Source organism: Haliotis rubra, unplaced genomic scaffold (genome assembly GCF_003918875.1).
Source record: "Haliotis rubra isolate DU_JTF1 unplaced genomic scaffold, ASM391887v1 Scf43, whole genome shotgun sequence".
NCBI classification, from domain to species: domain Eukaryota; kingdom Metazoa; phylum Mollusca; class Gastropoda; order Lepetellida; family Haliotidae; genus Haliotis; species Haliotis rubra.
This window is the reverse complement of record NW_025767113.1, coordinates 3,357,501-3,379,612: the sequence shown is the minus strand read 5'-3', so window position 1 is coordinate 3,379,612 and position 22,112 is coordinate 3,357,501. Positions and strand designations below refer to the sequence as shown.

General features: G+C 40.9%; 1 protein-coding gene across 1 annotated transcript in view; it reads right to left on the bottom strand.

Moving 5' to 3' along the window:
• The window catches only part of LOC124288948, a 78,479-nt gene that overhangs the window by 2,064 nt on the left and 54,303 nt on the right, over positions 1-22,112 (bottom strand). The window contains 18 exon segments of the mRNA XM_046725537.1: positions 87-190; positions 707-818; positions 820-945; positions 1,143-1,402; positions 1,613-1,886; positions 2,084-2,181; positions 2,184-2,314; positions 2,457-2,680; positions 3,596-3,823; positions 6,901-7,037; positions 7,315-7,516; positions 8,041-8,194; positions 11,812-11,951; positions 12,088-12,217; positions 19,040-19,173; positions 19,527-19,650; positions 20,778-20,911; positions 21,178-21,334. Of these exon segments, the coding sequence (XP_046581493.1) occupies positions 87-190; positions 707-818; positions 820-945; positions 1,143-1,402; positions 1,613-1,886; positions 2,084-2,181; positions 2,184-2,314; positions 2,457-2,680; positions 3,596-3,823; positions 6,901-7,037; positions 7,315-7,516; positions 8,041-8,194; positions 11,812-11,951; positions 12,088-12,217; positions 19,040-19,173; positions 19,527-19,650; positions 20,778-20,911; positions 21,178-21,334 (2,869 nt within the window).

Here is a 22,112-nt window from a genome sequence, read left to right as displayed (position 1 = left end):
ATAAACAAGTGATACACATGCTCGACGAAAGTAATAATTTCGGAAGTATACTGAAGTTAATATTCTAACTGGCCTGATCTACCAACCTCCACCTCCTCCTGCTTCTGTTGACTGGCGGCCGTCATCGTCTTCACGTCCTTCTTCTCTATCTTGATGACTTCAGCCATAGGACACCACCAGTTCTTGTATTCTGTGTGACAAAAAACTGTCATGTTATGACACTTCTTCACATTCATGTGAATTCCAACATTAGGCAAAACGCTATAAGGAAACATTACTGAAAAGGATGAAACACAAGTGCATGGCAATTCTACATATTGTTTTCAACATACCTCTTAAACATATGGAAAACGTCGAACATATATTGCATTTCAATCAGATACGCAAGCATGCACGCACGCATGCACCTACATAGAGAATCTCACCCCAGTGTCTTTTGATATCAAATATATCACCACGTGTTGATAAAAAAATCACTCTTCATTAGTTTTCGATGAAAAATGTACATCTTTGATCACAGTACTGCCATTTGACTTGCAGTGCAGCGATGTCATAGCATTGTCAGGGCATTGTGCAAAATCTACTATCAAAACGATATCCACCTAGGACATCTGATCGCACACAAGCAATATCTCCTGTGGAACACAGTTTTTGCAGTATTGCGTCCCATCTCCCTCTATCTGTCTATGTGTCCACGTTTGCCCACCTTTTTCCACCTTCTGCTCATCCGGCTTGACGTTGTTGTAGTTGACCTGCATCAGGAGTTCCTGGAACTTGGCTGCCGACCAGTACCTGATATCACCAGTCTCCTCCCCCAGGACGGGTGAAGAATCGGATGAACAGATACTCACTGAAGATTGGCCCCATTGAGCCTGGTGGAGGCCATGACAGTTTCTCCATCAACAGAGGGATGATGGGCTTACCCAGGCTTACCGAGAGGTTCACCTGAAGACAAGAAATTTAAAACTCATTGTACATTGTACATCATTGATCACAATTACATGCAAGTAGGTCACATGTTCACAGTAATTGATATATCCATCATAATTGAAGCCAAGAATATCTATATATTCATTTTTGCAAATTTAAACGTAATATGAATAGAAAATACACTTTGCTTTGAATTGAACTTAACCAAATACCTCTCGATTGCAGTTTGGAGATTTGGCATACTTCCCAGTGACACAACAGATGACGAGCTTGGCTGCCCTGATTCCCTTGTCGATCTTCTCGAACAGCTTGTCTCCACCTCCCATCTGACCAATGTCCATCCAGCACGTGAAGCCCGCCTTCTCCAGGTGCTGCTTCAGAAGCTTCACCTCGTTCTGGATTCCCCACTGGTAGCTGATGAACACCTCTGGAGGCTCCGGGTACTCGAACTCTTCGTCCTCCACTACAGCCTCTGAGGAACGTTTCACCATCCTATGGTCTTAATACTATGGTGACAAGATCTCGATTCGATTTTCGAAACAAATGAACTCGCACTTTGATGATAGCTACAATTGTCACGACAGGATAGATTCTCTCCATCAGCATTGAATAGTATGATTGCTAAGATTTGGTAAACAAGTAAGAAAGTGTTGTAAAATAGGTGATAAAATGCATTGTTTACCTGTCATCTTCATTGCGTTCTCCACAATGACAGCAGCGTCCAATCTGTCCATCTCTTGCAGTGCTGTCAGCACCGCATATGTGGCTTCCCTCGTCTTCCGAGTGGCGTACCATTCATTCAGCATGGCCATACATGGGTCGTGCATCTGAGCCCAGCTCCTGATGTCATCATTGGTGTAGCCTAGACGCATAGAGAGAAGTGTCCAGTCTAGAAGGTCTTCGGGGTTGAGGAGTTTGGCCACGTCTCTTGCCCAAAAAGGAGCGTGACTCAATGTCTGTACGATTCATGAAAGAGAGACGTAAATCCTATAATGATTTTTATATACTTTAACGGTGCAGTCAGTTGCCAACGTAATGCTTTTCCTTAGATGTTGTTCGCTACAGTAGTAAATATCATGTTTTTTTTGGTTGTTATTGTCGGATAATGCGGTTGTCTCCACTTTAGCAGTCATGCCCTACAAGGGTTTGTTACCTTTCCGTCGAGTTCCTCCACTTTAGCCTTGGTGTCATCCACTGTCTCCTCAAGCTGGCCAATCTTCTCGCCTTGAGTCTTCACATCTACTTTGACCCATCCAGCTCCTCGCGCTGTTCACCCACCTCTTGGTTAAGCAGGACCAGGCCCACCTCAGTCCTGGTCACTCGTGTGTCCAGTTCCTCAACATCTTCCTTCACATCTTTGATGTCCTCAGCCAAGGACTCCAGGCTTTAGGTTTACAATATATAGTACATAACCAGATACAATATTCAATAAACGTTTCAGTGTTTTTTACATTTCTAAAAGCAAACAATTTTGACCAGGAACAATGAATTCGGACCTTATCTGGACAGAGCCAACATATTCTCACCTTCTGCCTTCCAGGACATCCAAGATGAAGGTACACTGGTCCTTTGTTGTCTGTGACGTAGTCCGTTTCCTCAAGTCCTCTATGGCTGGTTTACGACGTTCTAACAGTGGTCGGTATACGCCGCCTATAGCCCGCATCTCATTCAGGCAGGTGGTAGTCACCATGTCATCTTCAGGACCCCGAAGGAGCTTCTCCAGGTATATCATACAATCTTCTGCCACAGCCTGTGTTACAAAAATATGCTATGAGTATGGCCATACATATAATCTTTTGAAGCACGTTACATATTTCGGTCCTCTATTTGTTTGATAAATCTAGTAACAGATCAATGGTTTGAAATACGTGAACAAACTTTTTGTCTTTAAGATTGAATTTCATTAATCACCTGTTGTTACTGATACGTTCATCCCTGTATGACCAGCATGAAGGGACGTACTGTTAGATGTGACTTATCAGTCAACAGGAGCCTTTGGCATACTGTAAGGGACATTTCTCGAGCTAACTATGCAAAATGTTCTGGCGATCGCGCATTCTTGCACATGATTCTTTTCAATTTGCTGCGAAGGGTTACAATCCTGAGAACGACAGAACGTTCCTTACAGTATTCCCTAGAACCCTGTACTGGATGTGTTTGCATGTGTACTAACATTATTCAAACAAGTCCAGTCGACCGTTGCCACCAAAGCCGGTTTTATAAACAACATCTATATTCTTACATCATTTAACAGTTTCCAGTTTTTCGTCCACGGAGCTGTCATAGTGCATGTCCTTCAGCCTTAAATATTTCTCTCAAAAACATAATCGAGGTGCCTCTGTACGTATTGCTGTTAATTTGGTATCAGCTTAGGTTCAGTTAAGCTCCAGTTAGTTTGACTTTGTAAAACCTCCTGCACTTCTTATTGATAAACAATACTAAAAGTCAAAATGAACCAAACTTGTGTATTAACAAATACCTTTCAGTAATCAATGCATAGATGTTTCACTGTTTTGCCTGTTGTGTTATTTCCGAGTTTGATGGTTAACAATGATTTTAGGAGTTTCAAGGCATTCTGACATTCTGATAATGTCTTTAGTAATTTGAAATATGCTAATAAAGTGATGTTAGGGAATACTATTTGAATTTATTAAGAACAGTGCACCTCATCTTCACTCCTAATCGCTACGTTCTTGAGAACCAGGAAGAGTTGATACTTGGCACCATACTGTGAGTTAACATCGCCATCCTTCAAGGCCTTCAGATGGGGGATGAGGATGCGTGGAACCTTCTTGGAGAGTGCTTCCAAGATCATCATGTATGTTGCCTGCATTCTTTCATCGCCTTGGAACATCTCCTCAATCACCTTAGCAATATTGTCGCCCGTGAACAACTAGAACAGTTGAAATACCCTCAGATAGTTACATGCATGGTACGGCCTTTTGAAGCGTCTTGCTGCATAATTGTGACCTATCTGTCGTTTTAAGTTCTACTATGTGTGTCATAATGGTTTGCTTTTACGTCATCAGTAATTTCAATGTTTAATGATAATGGTTAGTCCGTCGTTTCACGTTTGTTATGTTATCATCCTAATCTCACTAAAAACAAAGATCTACACAAGTCAATTTTACGAAATATGCATAGTGAGTGAGTGGGTTTAGTTTTACGCCGCACTCAACAATATTCCAGCTATATGGCGGCGGTCTGTAAATAATCAAGTCTGGACCAGACAATCCAGGGATCAACAGCATGAGCATCGATCTGCGCAATTGGGAACCGATGACATATGTCAACTAAGTCAGCGAGCCTGACCACCCAATCCCGTTAGTCGCTTCTTACGACAAGCACGGGTTACTGAAGGCACATTCTAACCCGGACCTTCACGGGTGAAATATGCATAGAGTGTTTGGTGCTCGTAAGGTTTCTCGACAACATGACATTGCAACATTTGCTTTAAGTCATTGACGGAAACACAGAAATGCATTTTAACATATGTATCTTTAAAAAAAGTGTTAAAATTTTTGAAACAAAATTACGTTGAAAGAGAAAGCGTTTGATGATACTGATTTTGATTGGCCAATGACATTAATGATGTAAAACTCTTAGATTTCCAATTTAAATTTTTACATGGTATTATCTATACCAAAAAGGAACTGTTACCAATTAACCTTATCCAAAGTGCCTCATGCACCTTTTGTAAAGATGAGGATGAAAACTTGTGCCATGTTTACTGGGAATGTTGTGAAACTAAGAAGTTTTGGACTGATCTTCAAATTTGGATTAACACCCATTTGATACAAAAAGTTAATCTGACAAAATCTTTGGTGTATTCTGGTTCCTTAAGTAAAAACCCATTACTTAATCATAATCATTTCAGCAAAGAGACACATTTATGTCTCTTCTCTGAAAAGCAATATTCCAAAATGCAGTATCTGTATAAAGACTTTAAAAGATTTTTTTTTCTGTTGAAAGCTTCATTGCCAAAAGAAAGAGTGAAATGAAGAAATCTGCAAATAAATGGAATCCGTTATTCCCAGTATTCAAACCTGACCTGTGTATGCAACAACCGCTTTTGTAAAATTTTGATCTGTTTCCCCTTTTGAAAAATTATCTTTGTTTTAGCTATGTATTGATTAATTAGTTAACGTATGTGTAGGTGCACTGATGTAACATTGGGAACATATATTATAGGGCGGATACATGACACAATATACAACACAATAAGTAGGATGTGGCGCAATATACAATACACATTGGATGTGACACAAGACACAGCATGATATGTCACATATGGCACTCTATACAACATATGTTAGATAAGACGCATATACAATATATGTTAGATAAGACACTATGTACAACACGATAGGTCGGACGTGACTCTATATACAACATCGTATGTCGGGTGTTGCGCTATATACAACATGATATGTCACATATGGCACTATATACAACATATGTTAGATAAGACGTATATACAATATATGTTAGATAAGACACTATGTACAACACGATAGGTCGGACGTGACTCTATATACAATATCGTATGTCGGGTGTTGCGCTATATACAACATGATATGTCAGATGTGGCACTAAATACAACATATGTTAGATAAGACGTATATACAATATATGTCAGATAGGACAACTATGTACAACACGATAGGTCGGACGTGACTCTATATACAATATCGTATGTCGGGTGTTGCGCTATATACAACATGATATGTTAGATGCGGCTTTATGTACAACATGGTATGTTGGATGTGGCGCTATATACAACATAATATGTCAGAGGTGTATGCAATATACAACATGATATGTTGGTTGTGGCGCATTATACAACATGATTGATCAGATGTGATGCAATATACAGCATATGTCAGATGTGGTGCTTTAAACAATATGACATGTTGTACATGATGCTATATACAACATGACATGTCAGATGTAATGCTATACATTTTATGATATGTCGGATATGACGCTATATATAGCATGATATTTCGGATGTTGCGCTAATTACAACATATGTCGGATGTGACGTGACCCCATATACAGCATGATATTTCTGATATGGCGCTATATAAAACATTGTTCGCTGGGTGCTGTGCATGATATGTCAGAGGTGCCGCAATATACAATATGATATGTTGGATGTGACGCTATATATAGCAGGAAAGATCAGATGTGGCCCTATATACAATATGATATGTCGGATATGGTGCTATATACAACATGACAGGTCGTATGATATGCTATTTACAATACGATATTTCGGACATGACAACTTATTTTGGATGTTGCGCAATATACAACATATGTTGGATGTGACCCCATATACAATATGCTATGTCTGATATGACGCTATATACAACACTCTATGCTGCATGTTGCGCTATATAAAACATGATATGTTGGGTGTGGCACCACATACAACACCCTGTACAGGCTGATATTTCACAGGTCTAACTATGTTACATCCTAGTATGTTGGATATCTGATTATGTTCATGTATTTGTACATGTCATTATGTAACGGCCGTTTATGATGGAAGACTTTGGTTACATGAAATAATAAAATAAATTAAACAAATTACGTTGAACATAACTGTCATGAATGTGTGGAGAAACAGATACACAATGTGTTGTATAGCAACCCACGGTCGATGGAGTCGCTGTATCAGCTAGCCCGTATGAATGACAGGCCTCTTGCGTGCAGTACGAACGTCAAGTTTGGAATGAAAACATCTAGTCAACCTTGACCGAAACACCTCCATACATATGTAATTTGAGCTTTGTGTGGACCAACGTCCTACAGCGCCTCTCGATCTGGGGCGCTATATGGCGAAATAGTGCCGATACGACGTTTAACTCACACACTCACATCTGATATTTGAACCCCTATGTGTATATTATTATGTGACAGATCCATCACTGACACAGTACGTCCACTAGTACACCAACTTACGTTAGGTTGTTTCTTGGCTACCTCTACAAACCAGTGCAACACTGACGATCGTTGTGGGGTGTCGATCAGCTCGAACAGTGTTTGGAATTGTTGATCTTGAAGTTTGGGGTAATGTGGATAGATCTGACTCAGCGGATCTGCAAAAACAGAACAGTCACACAGTCACAGCCTCTATGATGCAGTGAAATCTCTCGGTGACAGCGTCCTGAGAAACAAATTCAGGGAGTCCTGTAAATGACATTGTGACTTCAAAGCTCTTTGCTGTGGGAGCCCTGCCAATTTACACTTGTCAGAGGGGTAGAGCGTGTGTTCGAATCCCGGATGAGACTCAACCCAACAAAGTACTAGAATTAGTATTTTACAGAGAAAGTATAATCCCACATACAACATTAAAAAAGCCAGAGCGACACATACACAATAATGCCGAGTTCTCTGTGTCCATGTAGATTTCCATCAGCTTGGGAAAGAAAGGTACCATGACCTTGGCCCCATTCGCAACAACAACGGTCACCTGGGTCGTGGCTATGTCAGACACTTCGTTAAATTCATGAGTCATCAAGTTGACAATCTCCCTCACTACCAGGATGGCTCGCTGCACCTTCTCCTGGTCGTCCAGCTGTTGAAGGAAGAAGAAGTATTAGTCAGGATATAAGTAAAGCATGTTTCATCACACAGTGTGGCAAAGGTATCACCTGGGATAAACATGTGTCTTCTATATAAGGTAGGATTTAATAGATGGGTTACATCAAATTTTACGCTGACCTTAATTTGGAACACATTATGCATAATATCCCGACAGGTGAGAAAGAGGTTTCAAATAACAATGATTAACTAAAGGGAGTGTCCATGATGTAGTATACATATTTTAGATGTGTCTACTGTTCAGAGTTATGTCCCTAACAACAAATGTATGCGTGTGGGTTCGAACCCTAATTCAACTCTGAATATGGTTATAGGTTAGTCAGCAAAATTCTTTTGAAACATAATGTTCAAAGTCATGCTGAAACATGTTCTCCGGTTGAAGCTTTTCAGACCAGTAAAGAAAGAGTTGAATTCCAACCTTCAACGTTTGTTCCCTGAACAAAAATATCATACAACACGCCTTCCTTAAGTTGAATATTTTGAAACTAAACTACTTACAAGCTGGAGGAACTTTGTCCCGACTGAACAGTACAGCCGGAAATACACTGTAGTTGGTTTGTTAGCTTCCTCATCAATGAAGTCTCCCTGCATCACAGTTTTCACGAAGTAGGCAATGGCACCTAGATCCCTTTCAGTAATGGTTTTGGGTTCTCTGCAAGGATAACCAATAAAATGAGCCTTCAGTGTTTATACATCCTCATAATGTTATGTTTAATCTGTTTGGGTTCTCTGTAAGACAGGCAATGGAATAAGCCTTCAGTGTTTATACATCCTCAAAATGTTATATTTAATCTGTTTGGGTTCTCTGTAAGACAGGCAATGGAATAAGCTTTCAGTGTTTATACATCCCCATAATGTTATATTTAATCTGTTTGGGTTCTCTGTATGACAGGCAATAGAATGAGCCTTCAGTGTTTATACATCCTCATAATGTTATATTTAATCTGTTTGGGTTCTCTGTAAGACAGGATGAGAAGGCCAGAATAAGCCTTCACAGTTTATACATCCTCAGGAATGTTATATACGATGTTAATCTGTTCAAATCTCTGTAAGACAGGCAATGAGAATGAACCTACAGTGTTTATACATCCTCATAATCTTATGTTTAATCTGTTAGGGTTCTCTGTAAGACAGGCAATGGAATAAGCCTTCAGTGTTTATACATCCTCATAATGTTATATTTAATCTGTTTCGGTTCTCTGTAAGACAGGCAATGGAATAAGCCTTCAGTGTTTATACATCCTCATAATGTTATATTTAATCTGTTTGGGTTCTCTGTAAGACAGGCAATGGAATAAGCCTTCAGTGTTTATACATCCCCATAATGTTATATTTAATCTGTTTGGGTTCTCTGTAAGACAGGCAATGGAATAAGACTTCAGTGTTTATACATCCTCATAATGTTATATTTAATCTGTTTGGGTTCTCTGTAAGACAGGCAATGGAATAAGAATTCAGTGTTTATAGATCCTCATAATGTTATATTTAACTCTGTATGACAGGCAATACAATGAGCCTTCAGTGTTTATACATCCCCATAATGTTATATTTAATCTGTTTGGGTTCTCTGTAAGACAGGCAATGGAATAAGACTTCAGTGTTTATACATCCTCATAATGTTATATTTAATCTGTTTGGGTTCTCTGTAAGACAGGCAATGGAATAAGCCTTCAGTGTTTATACATCCCCATAATGTTATATTTAATCTGTTTGGGTTCTCAATAAGATAACCAATGGAATGAGCCTCCAGTGTTTATACATCCTCATAATGTTACATTTAATCTGTTTGGGGTGTCTGTAAGATAACCAATGGAATAAGCCTTCAGTGTTTATACATCCTCAGAATGATACATTTTATCTGTTTGGGTTCTCTGTAAGACAGGCAATAGAATGAGCCTTCAGTGTTTATACATCCTCATAATGATATATCTGTTAATCTGTTTTAAACATCCTCATAATGTTATATTTTGTCTGGGGTTCTCTGTAAGACAGGCAATGGAATAAGCCTTCAGTGTTTATACATCCTCATAATGTTATATTTTGTCTGTTTGGGTTCTCTGTAAGACAGGCAATGGAATGAGCCTTCAGTGTTTGTTATATTTAATCTGTTTGGGTTCCTCAGGCAATAATGATCCTACAGTGTTTATACATCCTCATAATCTTATGTTTAATCTGTTTGGGTTCTCTGTAAGACAGGCAATGGAATAAGCCGTCAGTGTTTATACATCCTCATAATGTTATACTTGTTTGGGTTCTCTGTATACATCCTCATAATGTTATATTTAATCTGTTTGGGTTCTCTGTAAGACAGGCAATGGATTAAGACTTCAGTGTTTATACATCCTCATAATGTTATATTTAACTCTGTATGACAGGCAATACAATGAGCCTTCAGTGTTTATACATCCACATAATGTTATATTTAATCTGTTTCGGTTCTCTGTAAGACAGGCAATGGAATAAGCCGTCAGTGTTTATACATCCTCATAATGTTATATTTAATCTGTATGGGTTCTCAATAAAATAACCAATGGAATGAGCCTCCAGTGTTTATACATCCTCATAATGTTACATTTAATCTGTTTGGGGTGTCTGTAAGATAACCAATGGAATAAGCCTTCAGTGTTTATACATCCTCAGAATGATACATTTTATCTGTTTGGGTTCTCTGTAAGACAGGCAATAGAATGAGCCTTCAGTGTTTATACATCCTCATAATGATATATTTAATCTGTTTGGGTTCTCTGTATGACAGGCAATGGAATAAGCCTTCAGTGTTTATACATCCTCATAATGTTATATTTAATCTGTTTGGGTTCTCTGTAAGACAGGCAATGGAATAAGCCTTCAGTGTTTATACATCCTCATAATGTTATATTTAATCTGTTTGGGTTCTCTGTAAGACAGGCAATGGAATAAGCCTTCAGTGTTTATACATCCTCATTTTTAATGTTATATTTAATCTGTTTGGGTTCTCTGTATGACAGGCAATAGAATGAGCCTTCAGTGTTTATACATCCTCATAATGTTATATTTAATCTGTTTGGGTTCTCTGTAAGACAGGCAATGGAATAAGCCTTCAGTGTTTATACATCCTCATAATGTTATATTTAATCTGTTTGGGTTCTCTGTATGACAGGCAATAGAATGAGCCTTCGGTGTTTATTCATACTCATGATGTTATATTTAATCTGTTTGGGTTCTCTGTAAGACAGGCAATGGAATAAGCTTTCAGTGTTTATACATCCCCATAATGTTATATTTAATCTGTTTGGGTTCTCTGTAAGACAGGCAATGGAATAAGCCGTCAGTGTTTATACATCCTCATAATGTTATATATAACTCTGTTTGACAGGCAATAGAATGAGCCTTCAGTGTTTATACATCCTCATAATGTTATATTTAATCTGTTTGGGTTCTCTGTAAGACAGGCAATGGAATAAGCCTTCAGTGTTTATACATCCTCATAATGTTAAATTTAATCTGTTTGGGTTCTCTGTAAGATAACCAATGGAATAAGCCTTCAGTGTTTATACATCCTCATAATGTTATATTTAATTTTTTTGCGGTTCTGTGTAAGACAGGCAATAGAATAAGCCTCCAGCGTGTATACATCCTCATAATGTTATATTTAATCTGTTTGGGTTCTCTGTAAGACAGGCAATGGAATAAGCCTTCAGTGTTTATACATCCTCATATATGTTATATTTAATCTGTTTGGGTTCTCTGTATGACAGGCAATGGAATAAGCCTTCAGTGTTTATACATCCTCATAATGTTATATTTAATCTGTTTGGGTTCTCTGTATGACAGGCAATGGAATAAGCCTCCAGCGTTTATACATCCTCATAATGTTATATTTAATCTGTTTGGGTTCTCTGTAAGACAGGCAATGGAATAAGCCTTCAGTGTTTATACATCCTCATAATGTTATATTTAATCTGTTTGGGTTCTCTGTAAGACAGGCAATGGTATAAGCCTTCAGTGTTTATACATCCTCTTAATGTTATATTTTATCTGTTTTGGGTTTTCTGCAAGATAACCAATGGAATGAGCCTTCAGTGTTTATACATCCTTATTGAATTATATTTAATCCATTTAACTACACCATCAATATGTTTCACGTGTTTATCCTCTGTCGATGCCATTTAATCTGATTCAGGATGTACGTCAGAGTAGCTTTCTATTATTTTATCCTGTGTACTAGTCCCTCTACCTCTCGGATCGAGTCCTCTAGTTTCTAAAGCTGTGTTTAAAGGTACGACTCACAAAGCTCCAATGGCGCCCGACGCCAGCTTCACAACCATCCTGCCTGAGTACCGGAACCTATCGGCGTTCCAGGGGAAGTTTGGATCCTTCAAGTACGGCAAGAGCTTGGAAAACGTCGACATAATCAGGTCCTTGTTTTTCTGATAAGACATAATAAATAGAACACGCATTACAAGATTTCACTATGTTATAAGCTGGATAAATATTTTTCTGGATAAATTTCCCAGTTTTAACTTTTAGAACAATTAAGAAAATTTATCAGAAATTCGTGCTCACCCTTCCGTTGAACTCGATTTCATCTGCTATTTCACTCCCAGCTTCAAACAGGAGTCCTTCTCTCTTCTCCATAAATTTCAGACTAAATTCCACCATTTTGTCAACCATCTGGGGAATAACACGATCTCTCCTGGAAACAAAATGTATAACACTTGCAGTAAATCACAGTTATACGGCCCCCATACAGGACAGAATTCTGTACATCCTGCACCTATGTTCTCTGGGTTAACTGGTTAAGTAGTACCACAGCTACAGTGACGTCGTGTCATGGCAGAGTGACAGGACTGAATTCTGTACATCCTGCACCTATGTTTTCTTTGTTAACTGGTTAAGTAGTACCACAGCTACAGTGACGTCGTGTCATGGTAGAGTGACAGGAGAGGATTCTGTACATCCTGCACCTATGTTTTCTTTGTTAACTGGTTAAGTAGTACCACAGCTACAGTGACGTCGTGTCATGGTAGAGTGACAGGACTGGATTCTGTACATCCTGCACCTATGTTCTCTGGGTTAACTGGTTAAGTAGTACCACAGCTACAGTGACGTCGTGTCATGGTAGAGTGACAGGAGAGGATTCTGTACATCCTGCACCTATGTTCTCTGGGTTAACTGGTTAAGTAGTACCACAGCTACAGTGACGTCGTGTCATGGTAGAGTGACAGGACTGGATTCTGTACATCCTGCACCTATGTTTTCTGGGTTAACTGGTTAAGTAGTACCACAGCTACAGTGACGTCGTGTCATGGTAGAGTGACAGGACTGGATTCTGTACATCCTGCACCTATGTTCTCTGGGTTAACTGGTTAAGTAGTACCACAGCTACAGTGACGTCGTGTCATGGTAGAGTGACAGGAGAGGATTCTGTACATCCTGCACCTATGTTCTCTGGGTTAACTGGTTAAGTAGTACCACAGCTACAGTGACGTCGTGTCATGGTAGAGTGACAGGACTGGATTCTGTACATCCTGCACCTATGTTTTCTGGGTTAACTGGTTAAGTAGTACCACAGCTACAGTGACGTCGTGTCATGGGAGAGTGACAGGACTCGATTCTGTACATCCTGCACCTATGTTCTCTGGGTTAACTGGTTAAGTAGTACCACAGCTACAGTGACGTCGTGTCATGGTAGAGTGACAGGAGAGGGATTCTGTACATCCTGCACCTATGTTCTCTGGGTTAACTGGTTAAGTAGTACCACAGCTACAGTGACGTCGTGTCATGGTAGAGTGACAGGACTGGATTCTGTACATCCTGCACCTATGTTCTCTGGGTTAACTGGTTAAGTAGTACCACAGCTACAGTGACGTCGTGTCATGGTAGAGTGACAGGACTCGATTCTGTACATCCTGCACCTATGTTCTCTGGGTTAACTGGTTAAGTAGTACCACAGCTACAGTGACGTCGTGTCATGGTAGAGTGACAGGACTGGATTCTGTACATCCTGCACCTATGTTCTCTGGGTTAACTGGTTAAGTAGTACCACAGCTACAGTGACGTCGTGTCATGGTAGAGTGACAGGACTGGATTCTGTACATCCTGCACCTATGTTTTCTGGGTTAACTGGTTAAGTAGTACCACAGCTACAGTGACGTCGTGTCATGGTAGAGTGACAGGACTGGATTCTGTACATCCTGCACCTATGTTTTCTGGGTTAACTGGTTAAGTAGTACCACAGCTACAGTGACGTCGTGTCATGGTAGAGTGACAGGACTGGATTCTGTACATCCTGCACCTATGTTCTCTGGGTTAACTGGTTAAGTAGTACCACAGCTACAGTGACGTCGTGTCATGGTAGAGTGACAGGACTGGATTCTGTACATCCTGCACCTATGTTCTCTGGGTTAACTGGTTAAGTAGTACCACAGCTACAGTGACGTCGTGTCATGGTAGAGTGACAGGACTGGATTCTGTACATCCTGCACCTATGTTCTCTGGGTTAACTGGTTAAGTAGTACCACAGCTACAGTGACGTCGTGTCATGGTAGAGTGACAGGACTGGATTCTGTACATCCTGCACCTATGTTCTCTGGGTTAACTGGTTAAGTAGTACCACAGCTACAGTGACGTCGTGTCATGGTAGAGTGACAGGAGAGGATTCTGTACATCCTGCACCTATGTTCTCTGGGTTAACTGGTTAAGTAGTACCACAGCTACAGTGACGTCGTGTCATGGTAGAGTGACAGGACTGGATTCTGTACATCCTGCACCTATGTTCTCTGGGTTAACTGGTTAAGTAGTACCACAGCTACAGTGACGTCGTGTCATGGTAGAGTGACAGGAGAGGATTCTGTACATCCTGCACCTATGTTCTCTGGGTTAACTGGTTAAGTAGTACCACAGCTACAGTGACGTCGTGTCATGGTAGAGTGACAGGACTGGATTCTGTACATCCTGCACCTATGTTCTCTGGGTTAACTGGTTAAGTAGTACCACAGCTACAGTGACGTCGTGTCATGGTAGAGTGACAGGACTGGATTCTGTACATCCTGCACCTATGTTCTCTGGGTTAACTGGTTAAGTAGTACCACAGCTACAGTGACGTCGTGTCATGGTAGAGTGACAGGACTGGATTCTGTACATCCTGCACCTATGTTTTCTGGGTTAACTGGTTAAGTAGTACCACAGCTACAGTGACGTCGTGTCATGGTAGAGTGACAGGACTGGATTCTGTACATCCTGCACCTATGTTCTCTGGGTTAACTGGTTAAGTAGTACCACAGCTACAGTGACGTCGTGTCATGGTAGAGTGACAGGACTGGATTCTGTACATCCTGCACCTATGTTTTCTGGGTTAACTGGTTAAGTAGTACCACAGCTACAGTGACGTCGTGTCATGGTAGAGTGACAGGACTGGATTCTGTACATCCTGCACCTATGTTCTCTGGGTTAACTGGTTAAGTAGTACCACAGCTACAGTGACGTCGTGTCATGGTAGAGTGACAGGACTGATTCTGTACATCCTGCACCTATGTTCTCTGGGTTAACTGGTTAAGTAGTACCACAGCTACAGTGACGTCGTGTCATGGTAGAGTGACAGGACTGGATTCTGTACATCCTGCACCTATGTTCTCTGGGTTAACTGGTTAAGTAGTACCACAGCTACAGTGACGTCGTGTCATGGTAGAGTGACAGGACTGGATTCTGTACATCCTGCACCTATGTTCTCTGGGTTAACTGGTTAAGTAGTACCACAGCTACAGTGACGTCGTGTCATGGTAGAGTGACAGGACTGGATTCTGTACATCCTGCACCTATGTTCTCTGGGTTAACTGGTTAAGTAGTACCACAGCTACAGTGACGTCGTGTCATGGGAGAGTGACAGGACTCGATTCTGTACATCCTGCACCTATGTTCTCTGGGTTAACTGGTTAAGTAGTACCACAGCTACAGTGACGTCGTGTCATGGTAGAGTGACAGGACTGGATTCTGTACATCCTGCACCTATGTTCTCTGGGTTAACTGGTTAAGTAGTACCACAGCTACAGTGACGTCGTGTCATGGTAGAGTGACAGGACTGGATTCTGTACATCCTGCACCTATGTTCTCTGGGTTAACTGGTTAAGTAGTACCACAGCTACAGTGACATCGTGTCATGGTAGAGTGACAGGACTGGATTCTGTACATCCTGCACCTATGTTCTCTGGGTTAACTGGTTAAGTAGTACCACAGCTACAGTGACGTCGTGTCATGGTAGAGTGACAGGACTGGATTCTGTACATCCTGCACCTATGTTCTCTGGGTTAACTGGTTAAGTAGTACCACAGCTACAGTGACGTCGTGTCATGGTAGAGTGACAGGACTGGATTCTGTACATCCTGCACCTATGTTCTCTGGGTTAACTGGTTAAGTAGTACCACAGCTACAGTGACGTCGTGTCATGGTAGAGTGACAGGACTGGATTCTGTACATCCTGCACCTATGTTCTCTGGGTTAACTGGTTAAGTAGTACCACAGCTACAGTGACGTCGTGTCATGGTAGAGTGACAGGACTGGATTCTGTACATCCTGCACCTATGTTCTCTGGGTTAACTGGTTAAGTAGTACCACAGCTACAGTGACGTCGTGTCATGGTAGAGTGACAGGACTGGATTCTGTACATCCTGCACCTATGTTCTCTGGGTTAACTGGTTAAGTAGTACCACAGCTACAGTGACGTCGTGTCATGGTAGAGTGACAGGACTGGATTCTGTACATCCTGCACCTATGTTCTCTGGGTTAACTGGTTAAGTAGTACCACAGCTACAGTGACGTCGTGTCATGGTAGAGTGACAGGACAGATTCTGATCCTGCACCTATGTTCTCTGGGTTAACTGGTTATGGTACCACAGCTACAGTGACGTCGTGTCATGGTAGAGTGACAGGACTGGATTCTGTACATCCTGCACCTATGTTCTCTGGGTTAACTGGTTAAGTAGTACCACAGCTACAGTGACGTCGTGTCATGGTAGAGTGACAGGACTGGATTCTGTACATCCTGCACCTATGTTTTCTGGGTTAACTGGTTAAGTAGTACCACAGCTACAGTGACGTCGTGTCACGGTAGAGTGACAGGACTGGATTCTGTACATCCTGCACCTATGTTTCTCTGGGTTAACTGGTTAAGTAGTACCACAGCTACAGTGACGTCGTGTCATGGTAGAGTGACAGGACTGGATTCTGTACATCCTGCACCTATGTTCTCTGGGTTAACTGGTTAAGTAGTACCACAGCTACAGTGACGTCGTGTCATGGTAGAGTGACAGGACTGGATTCTGTACATCCTGCACCTATGTTCTCTGGGTTAACTGGTTAAGTAGTACCACAGCTACAGTGACGTCGTGTCATGGTAGAGTGACAGGACTGGATTCTGTACATCCTGCACCTATGTTCTCTGGGTTAACTGGTTAAGTAGTACCACAGCTACAGTGACGTCGTGTCATGGTAGAGTGACAGGACTGGATTCTGTACATCCTGCACCTATGTTCTCTGGGTTAACTGGTTAAGTAGTACCACAGCTACAGTGACGTCGTGTCATGGTAGAGTGACAGGACTGGATTCTGTACATCCTGCACCTATGTTCTCTGGGTTAACTGGTTAAGTAGTACCACAGCTACAGTGACGTCGTGTCATGGTAGAGTGACAGGAGAGGATTCTGTACATCCTGCACCTATGTTCTCTGGGTTAACTGGTTAAGTAGTACCACAGCTACAGTGACGTCGTGTCATGGTAGAGTGACAGGACTGGATTCTGTACATCCTGCACCTATGTTCTCTGGGTTAACTGGTTAAGTAGTACCACAGCTACAGTGACGTCGTGTCATGGTAGAGTGACAGGACTGGATTCTGTACATCCTGCACCTATGTTCTCTGGGTTAACTGGTTAAGTAGAAGCACAGCTACAGTGACGTCGTGTCATGGTAGAGTGACAGGACTGGATTCTGTACATCCTGCCCCTATGGTCTCTGGGTTAACTGGTTAAGTAGTACCACAGCTACAGTGACGTCGTGTCATGGTAGAGTGACAGGAGAGGATTCTGTACATCCTGCACCTATGTTCTCTGAGTTAACTGGTTAAGTAGTACCACAGCTACAGTGACGTCGTGTCATGGTATAGTGACAGTGGGCATGTGACCATCACGGAATGCAAGGTCTCTGTGTGCTACAGATTGAAGAGTCGCCCCATGTCGTAACGTTTATTACTTCCATCGGCGTTTTAGTTAGTTATGCAATACCTGTGTCATTTTATGTAACCATAAGATTTTTACGTTGACATATTCCTATATTCTTCTTATGGTCTTATCGCTTTGAGTAAAATATAACCCTCATGGATTTTTTCCCAACAGAGAAAGTCAGTCAATGTTATTAATCTGACGTTGTTGCAATGTTAACCTCGGTAGATTTGAAATGCACCTGTGTATTTGTATCACGTTCAGTTGTGTATTAGAGCGGACAAATCAGTACTGTTAACCTGTTAACATCCCCATGTTAGAGGTTCTCACGCTGTGAGAGTCATACTATCTAATGTATTATGTTTTAGCTTACATAGGATGAATTATATTCAGTAATGAAAAGAAATAGTGGCCATAGTATAATATACTGTCATTAGTGTAACACGGTACAAGAATATTGATAGCAGTTTGTAAGAGTAGGATATCAGTTGTTGATATGATCGATGCAACGTTTAACAATGTGGGTAAATATACATGTTTACTATAGTAGGTAAATACTCGCCGTGATTCACAATGGCAGCTTAAATAGACAGAGGTTCGCCATTTAGGCGTCCACAATGTGTTTTACTATGTAAGTAAATGCACACATATCTTTCACCACTATCGAGGTTTATCTCCATGTTGTGTTTTAATATGTTTTATTGTTGTTTGTTGTTTAATGCCACAGTGTAAATAATCGATCTTGGATCTGACAATCTACTGATAGACATCATCAGTATCGATCTATGCAATCGGGATACGATGATTTGCATCCGATACCCTTAGTCAACTCGTATAACAAGCAGGGTTATCATAAACACATTCTAGCCCATATCGTCACGGCTGTTTCAATATGAGAGGAAAAGGTGTAGCAGATCTACAATCCGTGACACGAAGACAAAGCTCCACAAAGACTAGCTCCAAGACACAACATGGAGAAGAATGTAAGTAAATCCAGACTCTGTACTCCGACACGATGCCTCTCTATCATGGATTAACGACAACGGACGTTAACAAGACAGAAGTCTGGTTATTTGCTCGAAAAACGATGTTTCATTTTAGTCGGCTCTCGCGACAAGTCGACAAGTAGTCAAAGGGCTAATTCTAATTCAGAATTTCTGCCGCAGAAGAGATTCTGTAGGTGGAAATATCACAGGAATGAAATCCTGCTCCACGTTGTTTTTGTGTGTGCAATGCAGGCAATGGTGTTCTAAACACGTTTTGCTAATACACTTTACTTAAAGTATGGATATAAATGTAACCTTACTTCAACTGATCGGCTAAGTAACTGCAAACGTCTTTGTAGTACTCAGCGAAATCCTTCCTCTCCTTCTCCTCCTCTCCAAACACTCGGACTGGCATCAAGATGTCCAGAATCTCCTTTGCGTCTTCCACATGGTCCTGAAAATATACACCGAGATGATGTTACTACAGATTCTACGGCGTGACCAATTCGATCCTTAAGGCCTTATATATTAAATCTCACACTTAGGATATTTTTCCATGTTTACGTTATGTCATGTAGGAGAATAGCAGGATTCGTTTAGTTTCATTTCTTTAGAAACTACCCTTTGGAACAATTCTGCTGAAACAAATATATGATCAGGATATAGTGCCAATTGTACAATCGATTCTGCTTTTAGCAGAGGTTTCTTATAAAAGGTTTTGTCACTTCCATTAACACACTGTATGAGTTGTGTTTGCAGCTGTTGTATATTTTGTGAAGAATATTATAATATAATAATGTGGTCTACCTTCCATTTCAGGAACTTCTCTGTTTCCCTGACGCAGTGATATGCCGCCTTGGCTGTCATGGGCTGGTTGATCCTAAGGCATGCCTTTATCAGGTCTATCATCTGCCGACGGTGTTCAGGAGTTCTAGAACAGATTCAAGCCATGTACACCTTCTAATCGTTAGTCATATATGTGCGACCGAAAGTACACATATGATGTACAATATATCTAAAGCTTAGCATAATTATACACATGAAGTTTACCACGGGTAACTAATATCGATGATAACTCTTCCTTGACGTGAAGTCCCTTATGTTGTTCCCTTTACAACGTTCTCTGTCGTGTTGTTCTGGTAAGATAAAAAGCTGGGCTTAAATCTCATACTCATAACTCTTCCTTGACGTGAAGTCCCTTATGTTACTCCCTTTACAACGTTCACTGTCGTGTTGTTCTGGTAAGATAAAAAGCTGGGCTTAAATCTCATACTCATAACTCTTCCTTGACGTGAAGTCCCTTATGTTGTTCCCTTTACAACGTTCTCTGTCGTGTTGTTCTGGTAAGATAAAAAGCTGGGATTAAATCTCATACTGATAACTCTTCCTTGACGTGAAGTCCCTTATGTTGTTCCCTTTACAACGTTCTCTGTCGTGTTGTTCTGGTAAGATAAAAAACTGGGCTGAAATCTCAAACTGATAACTCTACCTTGACGTGAAGTCCCTTATGTTGTTCCCTTTACAACGTTCTCTGTCGTGTTGTTCTGGTAAGATAAACAGCTGGGCCTACACACTTTTGGTTAAACGCCTGGTAATCTCAGGGGATCATTAATGGGTTCAATACGTTTTTTACAAAATTTTACTGTGGAAGTTTACCATGTCAATTTTGTGTCCGTTTGGTGAAATACAAAATGTTAACATTGTTCCGTTTATTCTAGGCAAAATCAAATCCTGTATAAAGCAGAGCATGTCTGACAAGGGAAGCCCAAGAGATTGAATACGGTCATCTCAAGGAACGAATGAAAAAATTATTCCACCATTATTATTGTTAAATGCATGTGTCTAAATCCTTGACATGTTTAAATATAATAGTGGCTTTGATTTTCAGTCCCCTTGTTGAACCCATACGTTAGTGTTGGGAAAGTGTTACATACAGATGTCTGAACATGTAGGGTTGGGTATTGACGGAATAAAGGACACATTACTTGCTTTGCCTGTTTTGGTGGATATATTCATATCGTTTTCGAGATATGACACGATCAGGTAAGTATGACCTACTTGTTCATGGCTTTCACAAGGACTTCATGTACCGCTGCATCAGCAAATTTGACCCTCATCAGTGTGTGGTCCTCCATGTTGTTCAGCAGGTCCGTCAGATTCCGCGTCATCACAGTGAACAGCTCAGAGTTGCCCTGAATAAGGAGAAGGTGGCACAATGTAGCATTGTAGGGACGACATGCATTAAAACATACACAGTTAATGGTACGCGGACTGAACGGAGTGTCACAGGCCACTTGAGCTGTATTTATTCTTGGGTGGTCGAAAGCATGACAGGACTGTAGTTTCAGGCTGGTGTCTCCTTACACAAAGGTTAACCGATCTGATACAGTATTAAACATCATGAGAGAAGAAATGGAGACTACGAAACCGATAACATGGGCATCTGTGTAATTCGTACCGTTATTATAGGATTGCTCTTCTCCTCCTGTATATTATACAAGAAATATCCAACGGCTTTTACAATAGGGTGGATACGGCTCCCAGCCTTCTTGTTGCAAATCACACTCACAAAGTCCATGATTTCAGCGTGAAGTTTGTGAAACACGAACGTCTTTCTGGAAAGATATCAGTGCAGGATAAGTAACGGCTGTGGTTGGCCAGCAGGCTAATGACATTGGGAAATAATTCGGAGCCTACCAGATATCGGAGAGTTTCAATGAGATACGTTCGTACACCTATATGTGATGGGGAGGGGGTGACAGGAGAAATATCGGAGAGTTTCAATGTCATTTGTCTCATGACCATTTTACTCTCATGTGCCGTCTTACCACTACATAAAATATCTATATTGGATCAGACGTAGGCAAATAGCACAATAGTCACACAAATGTTACCCAGTGACCTTAATATGAAAGGGGCTACAAGGTGTGTGTTGACAACAGTCATCAGCTCCAGGAGAAGAATACTTAAAGGAACACTGCCTGCATGTGTCTTTGGTACTCGCTACCATATCATGGCTAAAGGACCATTGACTGTCTGCATGTGTCTTTGGTTCTCGCTACCATATCATGGCTAAAGAACCATTGACTAACTGTCTGCATGTGTCTTTGGTACTCGCTAACATATCATGGCTAAAGGACCATTGGCTGACTGTCTGCATGGGTCTTCGGTATTCGCTAACATATCATGGCTAAAGTACCATTGACTGTCTACATATGTCATTGGCACTCGCTAACATATCATGGCTAAAGGACCATTGACTGTCAGCATGTGTCTTTGGCACTCGCTAACATATCATGGCTAAAGGACCATTGACTGTCAGCATGTGTCTTTGGTACTCGCTAACATATCATAGCTAAAGGAACATTGACTACTGTCTGCATGTGTCTTTGG